Source organism: Vombatus ursinus, unplaced genomic scaffold (assembly GCF_900497805.2).
Source record: "Vombatus ursinus unplaced genomic scaffold, bare-nosed wombat genome assembly UNPS02014175.1, whole genome shotgun sequence".
Taxonomy (NCBI): Eukaryota; Metazoa; Chordata; class Mammalia; order Diprotodontia; family Vombatidae; genus Vombatus; species Vombatus ursinus.
In genome coordinates, this window is record NW_020953953.1 from 1,432,996 (window position 1) to 1,450,453 (window position 17,458).

At 53.0% G+C, this 17,458-nt stretch overlaps 1 protein-coding gene across 1 annotated transcript in view; it reads left to right on the forward strand.

Moving 5' to 3' along the window:
- RPL28 (ribosomal protein L28) overlaps positions 1–1,884 on the forward strand; it is a 2,442-nt gene extending 558 nt beyond the window's left edge. Inside the window, exons 2-5 of the mRNA XM_027860083.1 lie at positions 78–170; positions 248–371; positions 1,474–1,592; positions 1,753–1,884. Of these exons, the coding sequence (XP_027715884.1) occupies positions 90–170; positions 248–371; positions 1,474–1,592; positions 1,753–1,842 (414 nt within the window). The 5' untranslated portion in view covers positions 78–89 and the 3' untranslated portion in view covers positions 1,843–1,884. The remainder of the gene's footprint in view (positions 1–77; positions 171–247; positions 372–1,473; positions 1,593–1,752) is intronic.
- Positions 1,885–17,458: the final 15,574 nt, after the last annotated feature.

Here is a 17,458-nt window from a genome sequence, read left to right on the forward strand (position 1 = left end):
CCCCCCCCCCCCCCCGGGGCCCCCCGCCCCCCCCCCCCCCCCCCCCCGCCAGCTGACCTCCCCCCTGTCGCCCCCAGCCCACCGCTGCCATGTCGGCCCACCTGCAGTGGATGGTCCTTCGGAACTGCTCCAGCTTCCTGATCAAGCGCAACAAGCAGACATACAGCACCGTGAGTGGGGGGCGCGGGGGTGGGGGGGGCGGCACCCCCGGGCCGGGACCCCTATTCACCACCCCCTCCTCCCGCAGGAGCCCAACAACCTCAAGGCCCGAAACTCGTTCCGCTACAACGGGCTGATCCACCGGAAGACGGTGGGCATCGAGCCGGCCGCCGACGGCAAGGGCATCGTGGTGGTGCTGAAGCGCCGGGCAGGTGGGTCTAACCGCTGCACGGTCCAGCCCCTTGCACGGAGTGGGTGCTTAAGTGGTTGAATCCGCTGCAGTCCAATCCATTGGCCTCCTTTGACACACGGGGAAAGTGAGTCCCAGAGGGGCTGGTCTTTGCCAAGCCCCCGCCAGGGGGAGGCCTGAGGCCGGCGCCCTCCCCGACCGCACGTCCTGCATTGCCACCCACGCTCCCAGCTAGTTTAGGAGGTGCCCACCGTGTGAGGGGCCTCCCCCAGAGCATGCCTTTGGAGGGAAGCAAGCATTCCCTGAGTGCCTCACTCCGTGCCCTTTGGGACCTTCTCTTCTCTGGGTGAGATAGGACATGGAAATAGGGAGAGTAGGTGGGAGGTGATGACCCCAGAAAAGAGAATATTTGAGGGAGGAGGGAGTAGTGGCATGGGCCTTGGATTCTGAGGGTTGTGGGGGCAGTTCTAGGGAGTCACCAGGATGGCATTGCAGGCTTAGTACATATACCAGGTAAGGGGGTGGGGGTGCCCCAAGGCTGGTTTGGGGAAGTCATTTCAGGGACTTGCAACCTTTCCCCAGAAGCCTAAAGTAGAGCAGAAAGAGCCCTGACACCTGCTGTGTCTGACCTTGGGCCTCAGATTTAGTGTGAGTTTTTCTCTACAGTTGGGGTGGGGTGGTCAGGGGCCCCAAGTCTGCCACATTTCTGTTCTTCCAGAAGACTTTCTGAGTGCCTGCTACTGCTCATTCCCTCCACGTCCCCTGCCGCGATGGCTTGAACCCCATACTTTGATATCCCTGTCTTCCTGGATGGGCTTTAAGTGCCTGGGGGTCCAAGGCTGGCATTTTTGGTCCAGCATGTGGAGTGTGCCTGACCAGATCCTCTCCAGCTTCTTTTTCCTGTCTGGAGAGATAGGGGGGCTTGTGCTTGATCTCTTTGGGGACCCAGTTGCTGCCGGCTGGCACTGGCACGTCGGGGCGCTTGATGAAGGCTTCCCGCTGCCTTCCTCTTAGCAGCCCCTTAAGGCAGCTTGGAGTTGAGAGGCTGCCTGACCACCATCACTCTCAAGGTGGAAGGTATCCTAGACAAGTCACCGGATCCTACTTCTCCCTCCCCCTTGCAGGTCAGAGGAAGCCTGCCACTTCCTATGTGAGGACCACAATCAACAAAAATGCTCGGGCCACCCTCAATAGCGTCCGACACATTATCCGCAAGAATAAGTACCGGAAAGATCTCCGCATGGTGAGAGCCTGGACCCGGGGGAAGGGAGCAAGCGGGTGCCTGGCCTGGCGTGCTGCTTGAGGCTGCCTCGAGGTGGGATGCCCGCTGGGTGGGGTGACTGGGCGCTGGAGTGGTGGGAGGGGGCGGGGTGCCTCCCTTCAGGCCTGCACTCTCTTCCCAGGCCGCTCTGCGCCGGGCCAGCGCCATCCTGCGGAGCCAGAAGCCAGTGGTGGTGAAAAAGAAGCGAACTCGCCCACCTAAGAGCACCTGAGGTGCCAGGCCTGCCTTTGGCTAATAAAGTCAGACTGCCTGACCTGTTTGTGCCGCCGCCTCCTTTTCCTCCCCAGTCTGGGCCTTTCTCCAAGAGCAAAGGGTGTCCCCTCTCTGCTTGGTGGTTAGCAGTGCTTAGCAAAGGGGGGGGTTTTCCATCTAGGCCTGAACTTGCCCAGGGTCCAGCTCCAGTCATTGCCTCCTGGAGGGGCTGGAAGGAAATGGGTTTTCTGTGGCCCGCCTTAGAAGTCCTGATAAGAGGAGGGGGTCCAGACCCCTCTCTGAAGTGAGGGTGTGAGATGGTCTTTGGGGCGGGAAGGACCTTGAAGGGAAAAAACAAGTTATTTCAGGGGCAGGTAAGAGGTGCACTGGATAGAGTACCAGCCCTCTCGCCTGGAGGACCCGAGTTCAAAACTGACCTCAGGCTTCCTGGTTCTGTGACCCTAGGCAGGTCACTTAATCCTGATGGCCTCCAAAAAGAAGAAAGTTACTTTACCAGTGAGGAAACTGGAGTCCCAGGTTATCTGGTGACTTAGGCAGGTGATGTCCTCCCCACAAGCCTGCCTTGTTTGTTGTATCACATGGGAATCCCGCCTCTGGGCCCAGGGCTAGGAAACCTTCCCTAGATCGGGGGTTTCTGACCCCTCACTTTCTTGGTGACTCGTTCCAGTCCTACCCCTGCTTGCTCAGAGGTCCCAGGTCACCTGGGGATCACCTCTGGCTTGCCGTCCACATCCTCTCCCCAGCTTAGGAGGGCTTGTGCTCCTGGAATCCGAACCACCCCCTCTGTTCTGCAGTAGGAGGGGAGCCCCTCTGTGAGCTCATCTCAGCCTGCCTTGCTTGCTCTAAGGAGCTTGTGGCATCCTGGTGAGGACGCTGGGAGAGGGGCTGAGCCCTGGGCCCTGGAGACAGCAGCAGACAGCCCCTAACTGGTTCCTGCTTTGCTGCAGGTTGCCATGGAGCACCTGTCTCCGGTTGCTATGGAAAAGCTCATTTCGAGTTGCTATGGCTAAGCCATCATCCTGCCTGGGCCCCACCCCCTCGTATTCTGATGCCTGAGTGGGCTGATGTGGGGATTATTAGGGAGACCCCAGGCAGCAGCACCAGGGCCTCGAACGGAATGAGCTCACCCCCTGCAATGGGGGAGCAAAGAGGTGCCATCGGGCTGCTGGGGGAGGGGAATCTGTCCCGGAGCCCTAGGTTCTGTGCACTTGACTGGTCTTGGGAAAATCCTTTGTCCCCCCACGTTTGGGTTTTCCATCCATCTGAGTGATAGGATTCAGTGAAATGGCAGTCATGAGGACCCCCGGAAGTAAGCCTCTGCTGCCGGGAATGATGGAGAGGTGTCTTTTGTCTGGGTTGCTATGGAATGGACACTGTTGCTAGGGGGTTGGTATGGAGTGACCCCCGTTGCTTAGAGTTTGCTGTGGAGTGGTTTTTGTTGCTAGGGGGCTCACAGAGGGCCCCTTTGCTCTGGTAGCTGGGAGTGGGGGATGGGGGCAGAAAAGGCTGGCGCTGCCCGCAGCTTGGTTGGGGGCACCTGTCCTGGTAATGTATCACCTTGAAGATGGCCTGTGGGGGGCACAGGAGGAGGTGGGGGATCTGGACCAGATAGGCCTGGGGGCACACAAAGGCATTCATAAGAGCCTGCTTCGTGCCAGGCACTCTGCTAAGTGCTGGGCACACAAGGCAGAGTCCCTGCTCTCAAGGCATTCTCAGCTGTCTGTCTAATGGGCGAGACACCATGAAAACCAGCGTACACAGACAAGATGGGTGCAGGATAAACAGCAGATCGAGAGGAGACATGTTTAGGGGCACAGAAAAGGGCTCCCTGTAGATGGGATTTAGCTGAGATGTGAGGGATGCCAGGGGCAGAGATGGGGGCATTTCCCAGGGTACGCGGTACGGAGGGCTTTGAATGCCTCCAGGTTCTGTGTTTAATCCTTGAGGTGATGGGGAACACTGGTGTTTATTGAGTATGGGGGTGTGTGTAAAATTAATTAGCAAGGAGAGATCTAGGAAAGTCTGAGCTAACAGGTGAGGAGAATCAACAGCTTGGGCTGGAAGGGTCATGAATTCAGTTTCAACTACAATTATGATGGACAGAGCCCACAGCAATTAGGCCATGGGGGCCTCGATAGAAAACAGCTTCAAATTCAGACAGAAACATGAAGCTGCCAGTGTTCTGAAATGGGAGAGCTCCCATCAAACTAGCGGAAATGAAGGCAGAATGTGGAGTTAGCCCGTGGATGCCCTCCATCCAACTGGCCAGGTAGCCCAGGAGCACAATCAGCAGCAGAGTGAGCTGGGAAACGCCACGCGCGGGGCCAAGTGGTGGCGGTCCATCTGCTGTCAGGAGCTCGGGGCGCCCTGTCCACATGTTCAGCACCTCTGCCCCGTCCTTCACTTCATGGAGAGCAGAAGGCCCACTGCGTTCGAGTAGGTGGTGCATTGACAGACTGCTAGCCCGCCATCCACCCCCAGCAAGCTCACCTGAGGCCCTACTCCGTCCCTTTCACCTAGGCCTCAGGAACCCAACTCCTACCTTGTGTTTACCACCTAGCCCATACCACTGCCCCCAGCTCTCCATTCAAGGATACCATCTCCCCCCAACGTACTTCCTCCTCTGCCTCCAAGGGCTCTCCTCTCCTCCCTCACTTCTGTGCACCCAAGGCACTGGGTTTCCTCTGCAGTGATGACCAAAAGGCTTCTCGCCCACAGAGGAGTGAGCAACACTAGGGAATGGAAGGCTGCTGAAGTTAGCCCCTCACCAAAGGAGGGAGCGGCCCAGAGTAGAGAGCAGCAGCTCCCAAAGTCCCAGCTGGGACAGACCTGAAGAGATCCAATCCAAAGCCGTGGGGGCCGCCCCAGACCAGGCTCCACCTGTATCAGAAGCCAGCAGCAACGTGGGCCCCATAGTTGGAGCCCCAGGTTCAGCACCTGGGCTGGAGGAACCTTCCAGCTGTGGTCCAAACCCTCCTTTAACAGAAGCAAATGGAGGAACTATGCCAAGGTTGTGAGAACTTAGAGGTCCAGGCCCTCGGAGGAGATGGGCCCAAGCCATCTTTGGTGCCCAGGAGAGACCCCAGCAGGTGAGAACACAAAGGCCCCTGGACTCCAACCACTGATTTTACTGGAGCAAATGGGCCAGGTGAAGATGGGGATGGCTAGGAGCCATCAAACCAGTCAGGCCTCTGGACCTCAGTCATGTGAACCTTCAGGTGCTGCTTTTTCAACTTTATTTTAGAAAAAACCCCAGCTCCCCTCCCACTGCCCTCCCCCACCATAATTTAAATAACTTAGTGAGATACAAAAGCTGCCCCCTCCTCCCCACGCCCTCCTGGGGTGGGGTGGGGTGGGGTGGGGGCCCTCCTACAGCCTGCGCAGGGCCCGCTTCTTGTCCGTCTTCTTCTTGGCGGCCAGCTTCTTGTCACGCTCCCCAGCATGCTTCTTGGCCATGGGGCCCTCGGCCCCGGGGCCCGGTGGGGACGAGGAAGAGGCCCCTGCCTCTGCCGGGCCGGCCTCGGCCCCCCCAGGCCCGGCCCTGGCTGCCCTCACGGCCCCTGGGCCCCCGGCCCCACCGTGGATCTCCGTCAGCAGCCGGGCCCGAGCCGCATACTCTTCGTAGTCCTCCAGGAGCAAGCGGCCAGCCTCCTCGTTCAGCGCCGACTCGGGGTTCGGGTGGATCAGAAGGCACTTGATAGTCTACATGAGGCAGGGGGGCCAAATGACGGGGGGCTGCCAAGCCTCACCCTGTCAAACAGCCCCCCATGGACTCCCACAAGCTCCATCATGGAACCTCAGATCTCAGGCTAAGAAGATGAGCTAAGACTCCCCAGGACGGGGCTGTAGCCAGATCACAGCAAGCCAGACTCCAGAGGGGACGACTGACTACCTCCCCAGTCCACCGCCAGCTTAGAGAGGATTCCCACGGACTACAAATCCCATGATGCTCCTCGGGCCGGCAGCCTGGGGACAAGGAACCCGGGGCTCATGGGAGCTGTCATTGTGGGGCCTCAGACTCCCGAGGTGTCTACAGGGCCAAACAGGGACCTTCAAGGGCCTGGCTTCTTCTGTATCTCCTGTCCACACCGCAGGCTCAGAGACCCTGTTCCTCCAGTACCCCAACTCCCACCTCTGGGCCTTTACCCAAGCTGAGCCCCATGTCCAGAATGCTCTTCCTCCTTACCTCACCTCTTGCAATTCCTGCCTTCTGCCCAGACTCAGCGGCATGCCGTTTTCCCACACAGCCTCCTGTCCTGTCCCCCACCCCCACCCTCTCCTACTTGGGCAGAGGCCACCTGTGAAGGCAAGCTGACCCGAGGGCCTGCCCACACGGGGAGGCCCCGCAGCCCTCACTCCCAGGGGGCGGCCGGCATCTCCTCAGAGCTGGCTCTGCACTCACCAGCAGCACATGGCGGATGCCCAGTTCAGCCGTCCAGTCTCTTTTGAGCACGTTGACACAGATCTCGCCGTTAGCTCCCACGTTGGGGTGGAAGATTTTGGTGAGAAAGAAGCCCTTGGGGGGCGCCGCTGGGAAGTCCTTCCCCAGGAGCAGCTTCATGCGGAACAAGCCTCCCGCGTAGGGGGTCCCCTCTGCCCAGAGACAAGGGGGTTGGCATGAGGGGGGGGCGGGGACAGGGGCAGGGGGCAGACAGGTGGGGGGCGGGGCTGACCTGGGCCTTCGATGGTGACCTGCAGGTCCGTGAGATCCTCTTCGTTGGGAAAGACCTTGATGCCATCGGGAGGGTCCGAGGTGGGCGTCGTGACCTCCTTGTAGACCAGGCGGAGGATGTGGGGGGGGCAGGTTCTCCACGTTGGAGTTCTGGGGGGCCGTGGGAAGCGAAGGCAGGGATGGGTGGGGGGCGGGCCCCGAGACCTTCCTGGCCCTGACTCCCCGCCCCCAACCCAGCCTAGAGACGCAGAGACATGGACACGCGTGCGCGCACACGCAAGCCAGGGCTCATTCATTCTGCCACAAGGCGGGGGGGCGGGCTCGTGGTCCCCAGGGGCACCGGGACGCCCCCCCACCAGGAGACACCCACCGGGATTGTGCGCAGCCCCTTGGGGCGGGGACCCTGGAGCCGCCTCCTCCAGGCTGGTCACCGGGACCTGCCCTGTCCGGCCCATCTCCTCTTCCTCCTCCTCCTCCGGGCTGGACGCCGGGCCGGCCTAGCCCGGGTCTCCCCCCGCCCAACTCACCATGTCGCCGGGGCCCGGGGGCGGCTCCCCCCAAGCCCCCTCCTCGGGGCGGCCTCCGGGATCGGGGGTTCGGGGGAGGGGGCCGCCTCCCCCGCGTGCCCGGTGCGCCCGGGCTCCGATTCCTCCTCCTCTTCCGCCGCTGGCCGCTCCTCCTCCCTCTGCCCTGCGCCGCAGCCGCCGCCGCCGCCGCCGCCGCCGCCGCCGCCGCGCCCGCTCCCGCGACCACCCGCCCGCCCCCCTTGGCAACGCCGCCGCACTGGGTCCGCCGCGCGCGCAGCGACGCCCTTTTATATGCGCCGGGGACACTCCCCCCCCACCGCCCTAACGACGTGGGCACGTCCGTTCCACGGCGTGCGTGCACCCGCCCGCCCGCGCACCCAGACGCGGCCTCGCGCGCGCGCGCCCGTCGCCCGTCAGGAACGCGGCCGCGGGCCCGAGGGGCTGGGGTCGGCCAATGGGAGCCTGGGGCCCGAGAGAGGAAAGGCCAATGAGAGCGTGGAAGGCGGCGCACGCACGGAGGCGGCCGAGGAACGGGAACTGAGGGGAGGAGGCAGGGGCCGATTAGAACGGAGCGGGGAGCGGGCGCCCCCGATTGGGCGGTTTGAACCCGGCCCGTCACGCGGCCCCTGCGGGAGGAGAGGGGCGGTGTCTCGCACGCGCGCTCTCAGTAGCTCGGGGGCGAGCGCGAGGGAGGGAGGAGTTGTTTACGCGAGTAACGGTCGCGGCGAGGGGCGGGGCGGGGTTTTGAAACGTCTGAGCGACGGGCAGGCGGGCCAATGAGCAGAGGGAGAGCGTTCCTGACGCCGATGCAGAGGTCGGCCCCACGAAGGCCGAACCTATCCGGGCTGGCGAGAGCCGTGGCTGCGGTGCCCGGTTCGTTGTGGGCCACTGCGGGGTGGGGGTGGGGGACGCCGGCTCAGAGCCGCCATCTTGGGTCCGAGGTGATGGGGGGGAGAGACAAAATTGGCCAGAGGTCAAAGGTCACTCTGGACACCCGGACCACGGGTCGCCTCTCATGACCTCTGATCCCTCTGCAACACCAGCATCCTCAGCCACACGTGTCAGATGGGTTCAGCGCTGGAAGGAGAGGCCACTCAGGCCTCAGTTTACCCTTTTGTGTACCAGGGGGACCGAGGGAAAGCACGCCTTGTGACCCCGGGAGCCATTTAACACGTGTTTGCTTCAGTCTCCTCATCTGTGAAATGGAACCATCATAGTGTTGGAGGGCCCAAAGGCTCGCTGAGGGCTGCATAAATGCCGTCATTATCCTAACGATCGTTATGGTTATGACGTGGACTGAGGGGACACAGAAGCACCAGGACTGAGGAGGAGACCGCGGCCAGTAAACAGTTATTGAGCACCTACTGTGTGCCTGGCCCCACGCTGAGTGCTGAGGGCACAAAGAAAGGCCCTCAAAGAGCTCCCACTGAGAAGGGGCCGGGGGGGGGGGGGGGGGGGGGGGGAAAAAAGCCGGGCCCCCCAGGGCCCCCCCGGGGGGGGGGGGGGGGGGGGGGGGGCGGTGAGTGAGGAATGAAGCCTGGCCACCCCAGACCCCTCCCGCCTTAAATGGAGGATCTGGGAGGTGTCCCCTGTCCAGCCCTTTACTCTTCTCCAGTCAGAGGGAGGGAGGAGCCCAGGGTACGGGAATGGTGGGATCTTGCAGGATGGAGTTTCTGGAGGCCGTGATGAAGTCTGGGAGTAAAGTCGGGGGTGAGGGTGCTGGGAGAATGATGCTCTGGAATCCTAAATTAGGAGGGAATGACAGCGGGTCTCGGTGCCCTCCTCTGTATGCATTGTGTGTGCACTTGGTGCTTAGCCCTCATGACACTTGGGGCACTACCTTAGTAATGCAAGCAGTCCATACTGCTTCAGGTGCTGCCTTCCATCAGTCTGCAGAAACCCAGGCTGATGCTTTGTGAGTCACGGTAGAGGAGCTGTAATATCTAATGTGCCCACCAGGTGGCATTGTACCCCAACCACCACAGGGCTGTCAGGGTCTCTCTGACACAGGCACAACACCCCCCCTCCCCCCACCCCACTGCACAGCACATGTTTTCAAACGTTGGGTGAGTAGGAAACCCTCACTGACCAGGTTCTGAATTGGAGCCTTGGGTAAGAGATTACTGTAGGGACAATGTTGACCCTGGAGACCCCACCCAGCATAGGAGAAACTAAGAGCTGGGTCTCTCCCTGCCTCCTATATTTACATTACAGAAGCAATTACTTTGCTGACCACACCTCAGAGCCTGTTATGGAAAGAGGATAGAGAGATTGGGAGAAATGGTGGGAAGCACCGTGCAGCTCCCGGCTTTCTCATCAGCTGCTGAGGTTTGCAGAAACTGCCCATCTCAGGCTCCCAAGCTGGAGTCTCCTCCGCAGACTGCCCTGGCTTGGGAAGACCTGTGTGCCAGTTCCTGTAGCTTAGCAGGGCTCCAGTGTCATCCAGAAGATGGTGCAGTGATTTATAACGACTGATGTGACCTTGGCACATCCCTTCCCCCCTCCTCTCCTAGGTGGGCCTCAGTTTCCTCCTCTGTAAAATGATCCTAATAAGGGTTCAGCCTCCTCTGGGCTCTGACGGAGTGAGAGTCTGTAACCCACAGGTGGTCTCTGATGGGCCTGGTGTAGTCGTCCTCATAGCCCTGGGCTGGGTATCAGCAGAGCCATAGGGCTTTCTCCAGCTAAGCGTCTCCATCATCACCCTCCTTGGGATACTTCTGACTATGGGCCATCCCATCAGCTTCTCGCCACCACCCTGAAACAAACTGTTCAGGGGAAAACATTTCATTTGGCCTTCAACTGCTAGATAATAATAATAATAGAGATTTTAATAGCGCTTTGAGTTTTCGGTGCTCCCTGTCGATATCAATTATGACTATGGTTGGTATTACCATCCTCTCAGTGGGACAAGGGAGTCTGTTCTCTCTTGCGCTCATACCCCCTAAGCCCTTCCAGCCAATCAGGGACTACCGAGGCCTGAAGTTCAGCACGCTGAAGAGGATCTTGGAGCATCTGAGCAGAATTCCCTCCAGACCATTCCCAACAAGGGCTCCCTCCTTCACTCTAAGACCTCCAGTGAGGAGGGACTCCATCGATTTATGCATTGACCTATTCTGGGCTTAAACTCTCAGCAAGTTTTTCCTTCATATTCACACACACACACACACACACACCCATACATATCTATCTGTTTACACACATGTATGTCTCATGTTGATCTGTCTTTCTTCCTTCTTTCCATCACCATGGCTCTGCCTCTTCCGATGTGTCTTTCAGATGGAAAGAGAAGAAAATAAGCATTTCTATAAGACCTACTATGTGCTAGGCACTGTGCTAAGCTCCTCACAAATATCTCATTTAATCCTCACAAGAACCCTTTGAGGTAGGTAGTCATTATCTCCATTTGACAGTTGAGGAAACCGAGGCAGAGGTTCAGTAACTTGCCCAGGGTCTCACAGAAGTCACATTGGAACTCGGGCCTCCAGATTCCAGCCCTGGAATGCTATCCACCAAGCAACCTGGCTGATAAAATTGTATTCCTCACAACCGCTCTGATCTGGCCACATGTCAGCACAAAGTCTTTTGTAGTTTCCCACCACCTATCTAGGAAGGTACTAATTCCTTATGCTGCTGTTCAGGGCTCTCTGAAATCTAGCTCTGCTCTACCCTTTTCTCTGTAGCTGGTGCCTCAGAACCCCAGGTTTGGATTGACATAGACTCAATTCCATCTTGGAAGGTTTACAAATCTTGCTCTTTAGCTTTTTTGGCTCTGCCTGGGGTGTCCACTGGAAACAACTGAATTTGTCTTGTGTCTAAGATGCTACTGTTGTTCAGTCATTTCAGCAATGTCCAACTCTTCCTGAACTCATTTGGGATTTTCTTGGCAGAGATATTGGAGTGGTTTGCCATTTCCTTCTCCACCTCATTTTACAGATCAGGAAACTGAGACAAACAAGGTTAAGTGACTTGCCCAAGGTCACACAGCTAGTAAGTGTCTGAGGCTAGATTTGAATTCAGGAAGGTGAGTCTTCTTGACTCCAGACCTGGCACTCTGGGCACTCCGGTGACACCTAGCTGTCCTAGGATGCTACAGAAAAGATTAAAGGGTCCTCAACAACCATGCAACCACTCAGGCTAACAATCTATCAAATAGTAGGAAAAGATTTAAAAGACGTGATGCAAAATGAAGGGAACTGAGAAAAAAAAAACCCAATGAATACAACAATATAAATGGAAAGAACAACCACAAAACCATTACATTAAGAAGGAATGTTGTCATTCTGGAGAGCAATTTGAAACTATGCCCAAAGGGCAACCAAATTGTGCATGCCCTTTGGTTCAACAATACCACTACCAGGTCTGTATCCCAAAAAGATCATAAAAAAGGGGAAAAGACCCAAATGTACAAAAATATTTATAGCAGCTCTTTTTGTGGTGGCCAAGAATTGGAAATTGAGGGGATGCCCATCAGCTGGGGAATGACTGAACAAGATGTGGTATATGAATGTAATGGAATACTATTGTGCTATCAGACATGATGAGCAGGTGGATTTCAGAAAAACCTAAAAAGACTTACATGAACTGATGCTGAGTGAAGTGAGCAGAGCCAGTGGAACATTAACATAGTAACAGTAACATTATGTGATGACTAACTCTGATAGACTTAGCTCTTCTCAGCAATGCAAGGATCTATGACAACTCCAAAAGACTCATGATGGAAAATGCTATCCACATCCAGAGAAAGAACTATGGAATCTGAATGCAGATCGAAGAATACTATTCTCTCTCTCTCTCTCTCTCTCTCTCTCTCTCACTCTCTCTCTCTCTCTGGTTCTTCTTTCTCATGGTTTCCCCCTTTGGTTTTAATTATTCTTTATAACCTGACTAATGGAAATATGTTTAATATCATTGTACATGTATAGCCTATATCAGATTGCACACCATCTTGGGGAGATGGGAGGACAGGGAAGGGGAGAAAATTTAGAACTCAAAATCTTATAGAAGTGAATGTTGAAAACTAAAAATAAATATATATTCTTTAAAAACCTGGAAAGATTTACATGAACTGAAGCTAAGTGAAATGAGCAGAACCAGGAGAACATTGTACACAGTAGCAGCAACGTTATGAGATGATCCACTATGATGGCCTTAGAACTCTTCTCAGCAACACAATGATCCAAGATAATTACAAAGGATTCATGTTAGAAAATGCTATCCACATCCAGAGAAAGAACTATGGAATCTGAATGCAGATCGAAGAATACTATTCTCTCTCTCTCTCTCTCTCTCTCTCACTCTCTCTCTCTTTCTGGTTCTTCTTTCTCATGGTTTCCTCCTTTGGTTTTAATTATTCTTTATAACCTGACTAATGGAAATATGTTTAATATCATTGTACATGTATAGCCTATATCAGATTGCACACCATCTTGGGGAGATGGGAGGACAGGGAAGGGAAGAAAATTTAGAACTCAAAATCTTATAGAAGTGAATGTTGAAAACTAAAAATAAATATATATTTTTTAAAAACCTGGAAAGATTTACATGAACTGATGCTAAGTGAAATGAGCAGAACCAGGAGAACATTGTACACAGTAGCAGCAACGTTATGAGATGATCCACTATGATGGCCTTAGAACTCTTCTCAGCGACACAATGATCCAAGATAATTACAAAGGATTCATGTTAGAAAATGCTATCCACATCCAGAGAAAGAACTATGGAGTCTGAATGTAGATTGAAGCACACAATTTTCACTTTTTTTATTTTTGTTTTGTTTTTTCTTGTGGTTTTCCCCTTTTGTTTTGATTCTTCTTTCACAACATGACTAATGGGAGAACATGATTGCACATGTATAACCTATATCCAATTGCTTGCTGTCTTGGGAAGGGGGAAGGGAGGGAGGGAAACAATTTGGAACTCAAAATCTAATAAAAAACAAATGTTGAAAACTATCCTCACATGTATTTTGGGGGGGAAATCAAATATTATTTACCAAAAAAAAAAAAGGGATGTTGTGAAATTACAAAGAACAAGCTTGACCCTGAAGAAGTGACAGGAGAAGACACCTGCAACTACTCCTCTGCAGACATTTTTGAGGTATTCATTGTTTTTGATAATTTCTCCCCTCTTTTTTTTTTCTTTTTCTTAATTTAAAAATTCTTTGTTTTATGGGATGTCTCTCTGGGGGATGGGGAGGGAAAGGTTACAGATGATGTGAAAACTAAAGATAAAAATGCAAATCTATTTTGTAAAATGTTTTGTTATAAGGAGTGGCCCCCTGGCAAGAGGGAGGGGGAGGAAATTTTAGGCAATGTAAAAACAAAAGATATCAGTAACATTTTTCTTTTTTCAAAATATTTTATTTTTTCCGACCTCGTGTTTAAAAACATTTTTTTTATTAACTTTTGAGTTCCAAATATTCTGCCTCTCCCCCTCCCCACCCCCCTCCTTGAGAAGACAAGCAATTTGATATAGGTTATACATGTGCAGTCATGCAAGACATATTTCCATATTAGTCATGTTGTGAAAGAAAACACAGACAAAAAAAAAAGAAAAAGTTTAAAAAAAAGTATGCTTCAAAATGCATTCAGACTCTGTCATTTATTTCTCTGGAGGTAGATAGCATTTTTCATTCTAAGTCCTGCAGAATTATTTTGGATTATTGTGTTGTTGAGAATAGTAAGTTATTCACAGTTGATACAATGTTGCTGTTACTGTGTACAATGTTCTCCTGGTTCTGTTCATTTCACTTTGCGTCAGTTCATGTAAGTCTTTCCAGGTTTTTGTAAAATCCACTTGTTCATCATTTCTTATAGCACAATAGCATTCCATCACAATCATATACCACAGCTTGTTCAGCCATTCCCCAATTGATGGACATCCCCTCGATTTCTAATTCTTTGCCATAAGAAAAGAGCTGCTATAGATATTTTTATACATATAGGACCTTTCTTTCTTTCTCTTTTTTAAAATCTCTTTGGGATATAGACCTAGTAGTGCCATTGCTGGGTCAAAGGGTATGCACAGTTCTATAACCCTTTGGGCATAATTAGCTTTTATTAAAAAAAAAACAACCCAACCTATTGAATACAGGCCAATTTCTTTTCTTTCTTTTTTTTTTTTTAAAAAGGCAATTGCAGTTAAGTGACTTGCCCAGGGTCACACAGCTAGTAAGTGTCAAGTGTTTGGTCTGAGACCAGATTTGAACTCAGGAACTTCTGACTTCAGAGCCAGTGCTCTATCTACTGCACCATCTAGCTGCCCCAGGCCAATTTCTTTTTGAATCTGAACTAAAATATAAAGTGCATAACATCTTCTTCCTTCTCTGCAGATCCCCATGTCCCCCAGCGACTCACTCATATATCCTCCAGACTTAAAGTACTTTCCCTGATGGGGGAAATTACTCTTTTTGGGGTGGGGGAGGAGGTACTTAGGGAATGAGCTCTTTCTAATTCCAAATACTGAGGGTAGAAGGCCAGGGCTTGGCCCTCTCCTCTACCTCATGGCTCTCTTCCTTCCTGTTCTTCAGCTCTGGCTCCTGCTAGCCCCCCACTTGGGATGGCTCCCTCCTCCTGCTCTTTCTCCAGAAGGCAAGGGCCCCGGGATTTTGGATGTTCTACCATTGCCTTTGGCTGCTGCCATTTCCAGACCCAAGATGTTCTCTGGGAAGTATGGCAGAGATAAGCAGGACCCTCTGGCCCCTGCCCAGGGGTCAAAGCCTGCTCTTCAGCCCTATCAATGTTGACCAGTCCAGCCCAGGCCATACATATGCTCTGTGTCTCCTGTTCCTCCTCTTCATGCAGTCTGCCCACCTGCCAGAAGGAAGGACTCCCAGTTCTCCTACTGCCCTCCCTGTTGCCTTGACTTTGCTCCCATCATCCTCCATGCTTGCAGTGGACTCTGCCCATATACCACATCCCTCTGTGGAAGTCAGGGGCCGCCCAGCTTGGGCCAGGCAGTGCAGCATGCTAGTAGCTGATAAAGTATAAACCGGGGAGTCAATCTTTCCTCTAGCACTGGCCAGCTAGGGATGTGACCATGAACACACTCTGAGTTTCCTCTTCTGTAAAATAGAGGTAATGGCAGCTTCAATACCTACCCCACGGGTTTATTGTGAGTCTCTCCTGTGAGATCTCCAAACTTGGAAGCACTCCATCAGTTATCATTGTTACTGTGGGAGGGACTGGCCCATGAGCCCCCTCCTTGTGAGCGTGCGTCCAGTGCATGACCCAACGGATAGAATCCCCACGTAGCTTTGGGAACATGCCAAGATGTTTTGGGATTGGGCTAAGTCTGGGGGTAAAGCTGCTGATCTAGGGCTGAATATGCTCTAAAGGGTCGCTGATCAGCCAAAGTGCAAAGTGCTTCCCTTTTTTTTGGTGGGCAGTGCTTGAGTGAGGAAGGTTACCCATAAGCCTCTGGGTGTGGACGGGCCTCGGGTCTCCACTGGGGCTCTCTGATTGTTGTCTCTTGACTTAGTTCTTTCCTGATTTGAGATAAAAGAATACTGATGATGGCCATCCCTTTGTGGACTTTGAAAGGCCTTGATGGTCACTTCTAGCTGTCCATGAGCACGTAGGTGCCCATGCTCCCAGCTCGGCTCTGGACTTCCCCACCATGTTTCTATTCCAATGTCAACTTGGGTCCTCCTCATGGGGGAGCATCCAGCCGTCCTGGTGGCCTTCTTACCCTGGGCTAGGCCTCTGCTAGGCAGCCTCCATCTTCCATTGGTGAATAGGGCCTCCCTTTCTGGAGGGGCCAGGCCACTGAGCTTTCATTCCCCTCTTGGGTGTCATCTGCTCCATGAGGATGGGGATTGTCTTTCTTTTTGCTTCTATCTGTACCCCCAGCCCAGCACTTCCCACTATGCTGGGAATATGGCGAGCATTTAATAAATGTTTTATTCCTTCCATCCCCCTTCCTCTTAGCATTACCTTGGCCACAGGCTGAACCCTCCACATGGGCCCTGGCCATGTGCTCCCTGCATGCATCGTTCTGCTTGTGATCTGTGTCCATTTTCCCCACGGAGGCTGGTTGTATTTATGGGAGGGCACATCCCAAGTTTGTAGAGGGTGTTTCTTACTATGCCATTTGAGTAAATACCCTTCCTTTGAGCATATTCTTTCTTTTTTTTTAGTTAGTTAATTTATTTTTAGTTTTCAACATTCACTTCCACAGAGCTAATTGTTTCTTATGACTTTTAAGGCAGCTACACTGAACCCAGGAAGACGTGAGTTCAAATCTGGCCTAGGACATTTACCTGCTGTGTGACCTGGGCAAGTCACTTAACCTCTATTTGCCTCTGTTCCTTCATCTGTAAAATGGGGATAATTCTGTGCACCTCACAGGGTTGTTGTGAGGAGGAAATGAAATAATATTTATAAAGCCCTTAGCATAATGTCTGGCACATAATAGATGCTACATACATGTTCTTCATCATCATCACCATCACCCTGCCTCAGATACTTACTAGATGTGTTACCCTGGTCAGGTCATTTAATCTCTCAAAGCTTCAGTTTCCTCATCTCTAAAATGGAAATACTAGGACGTACATCACAGAATTGTGAGGAACGGGTCAGATAATCTGTATGAAACACTTAGTCACCTTGAAAATTCTCAGTAAATGCTAGCTACTGTTATCCTATCTGGCTGACTACTAAAAGCTGACCCCACGGATGGGGGCTCATTATCTAGAGTTTAAAGAGTACACACTCAAAGGGTACCTTGACCCTTCGGCAACCTGGGGACCTAACTTATAATTGCAATTTGGTATGAGAATTCAGTTTGGCAACTACATCGTTCTTAAGTTCTGCTGGGTCACTGTTATGTCTGGGGGGTTGCCACAATGATGCCCCGGTTTTAGGACAGCGTTTGCATTCTCAGGGGATATTCTGTAGTCCAGGGAGGGATTTGTTGTTGCTTAGTTTATGGGTGAGAATCAGCAGCTAGTGTCTTAATTCTAGCCACGTGACCATGTCCTTCCAGGCGGTCAGCAGGGATGGCATTTTTGCAACCTACAGGGTTATGGTGCCCAGTTTTCAGCCCTTCCTTCCTTACATAATGTGCTCTGATAAGGGGGCCACCTCCAGTCATCCTGATCTATATTTGGCCACTGGACCCAGATGGCTCTGGAGGAGAAAATGAGGCTGGTGACTTTGCACAGCCCTCCCTCACTTAAATCCAATTCACTCGCAAGTCATGGCATCACCTCCCTGATTCCCTCTTTGAGAAGAAGGACGCTCCCCAACAACCTGATAAAGCCCAGGCTCCTGAAAGATAATCTCCTTGTATCATAGCCCCTCTTTTCTGCAAACAAATCCACTTGGCTTGGCCATTTGTTCAATGTTTGTCAACATATGCTGTCTGAGTTGTTATTTGCCTTTGCCTTACTCTCCCTTGCATGACAATTATCTGTA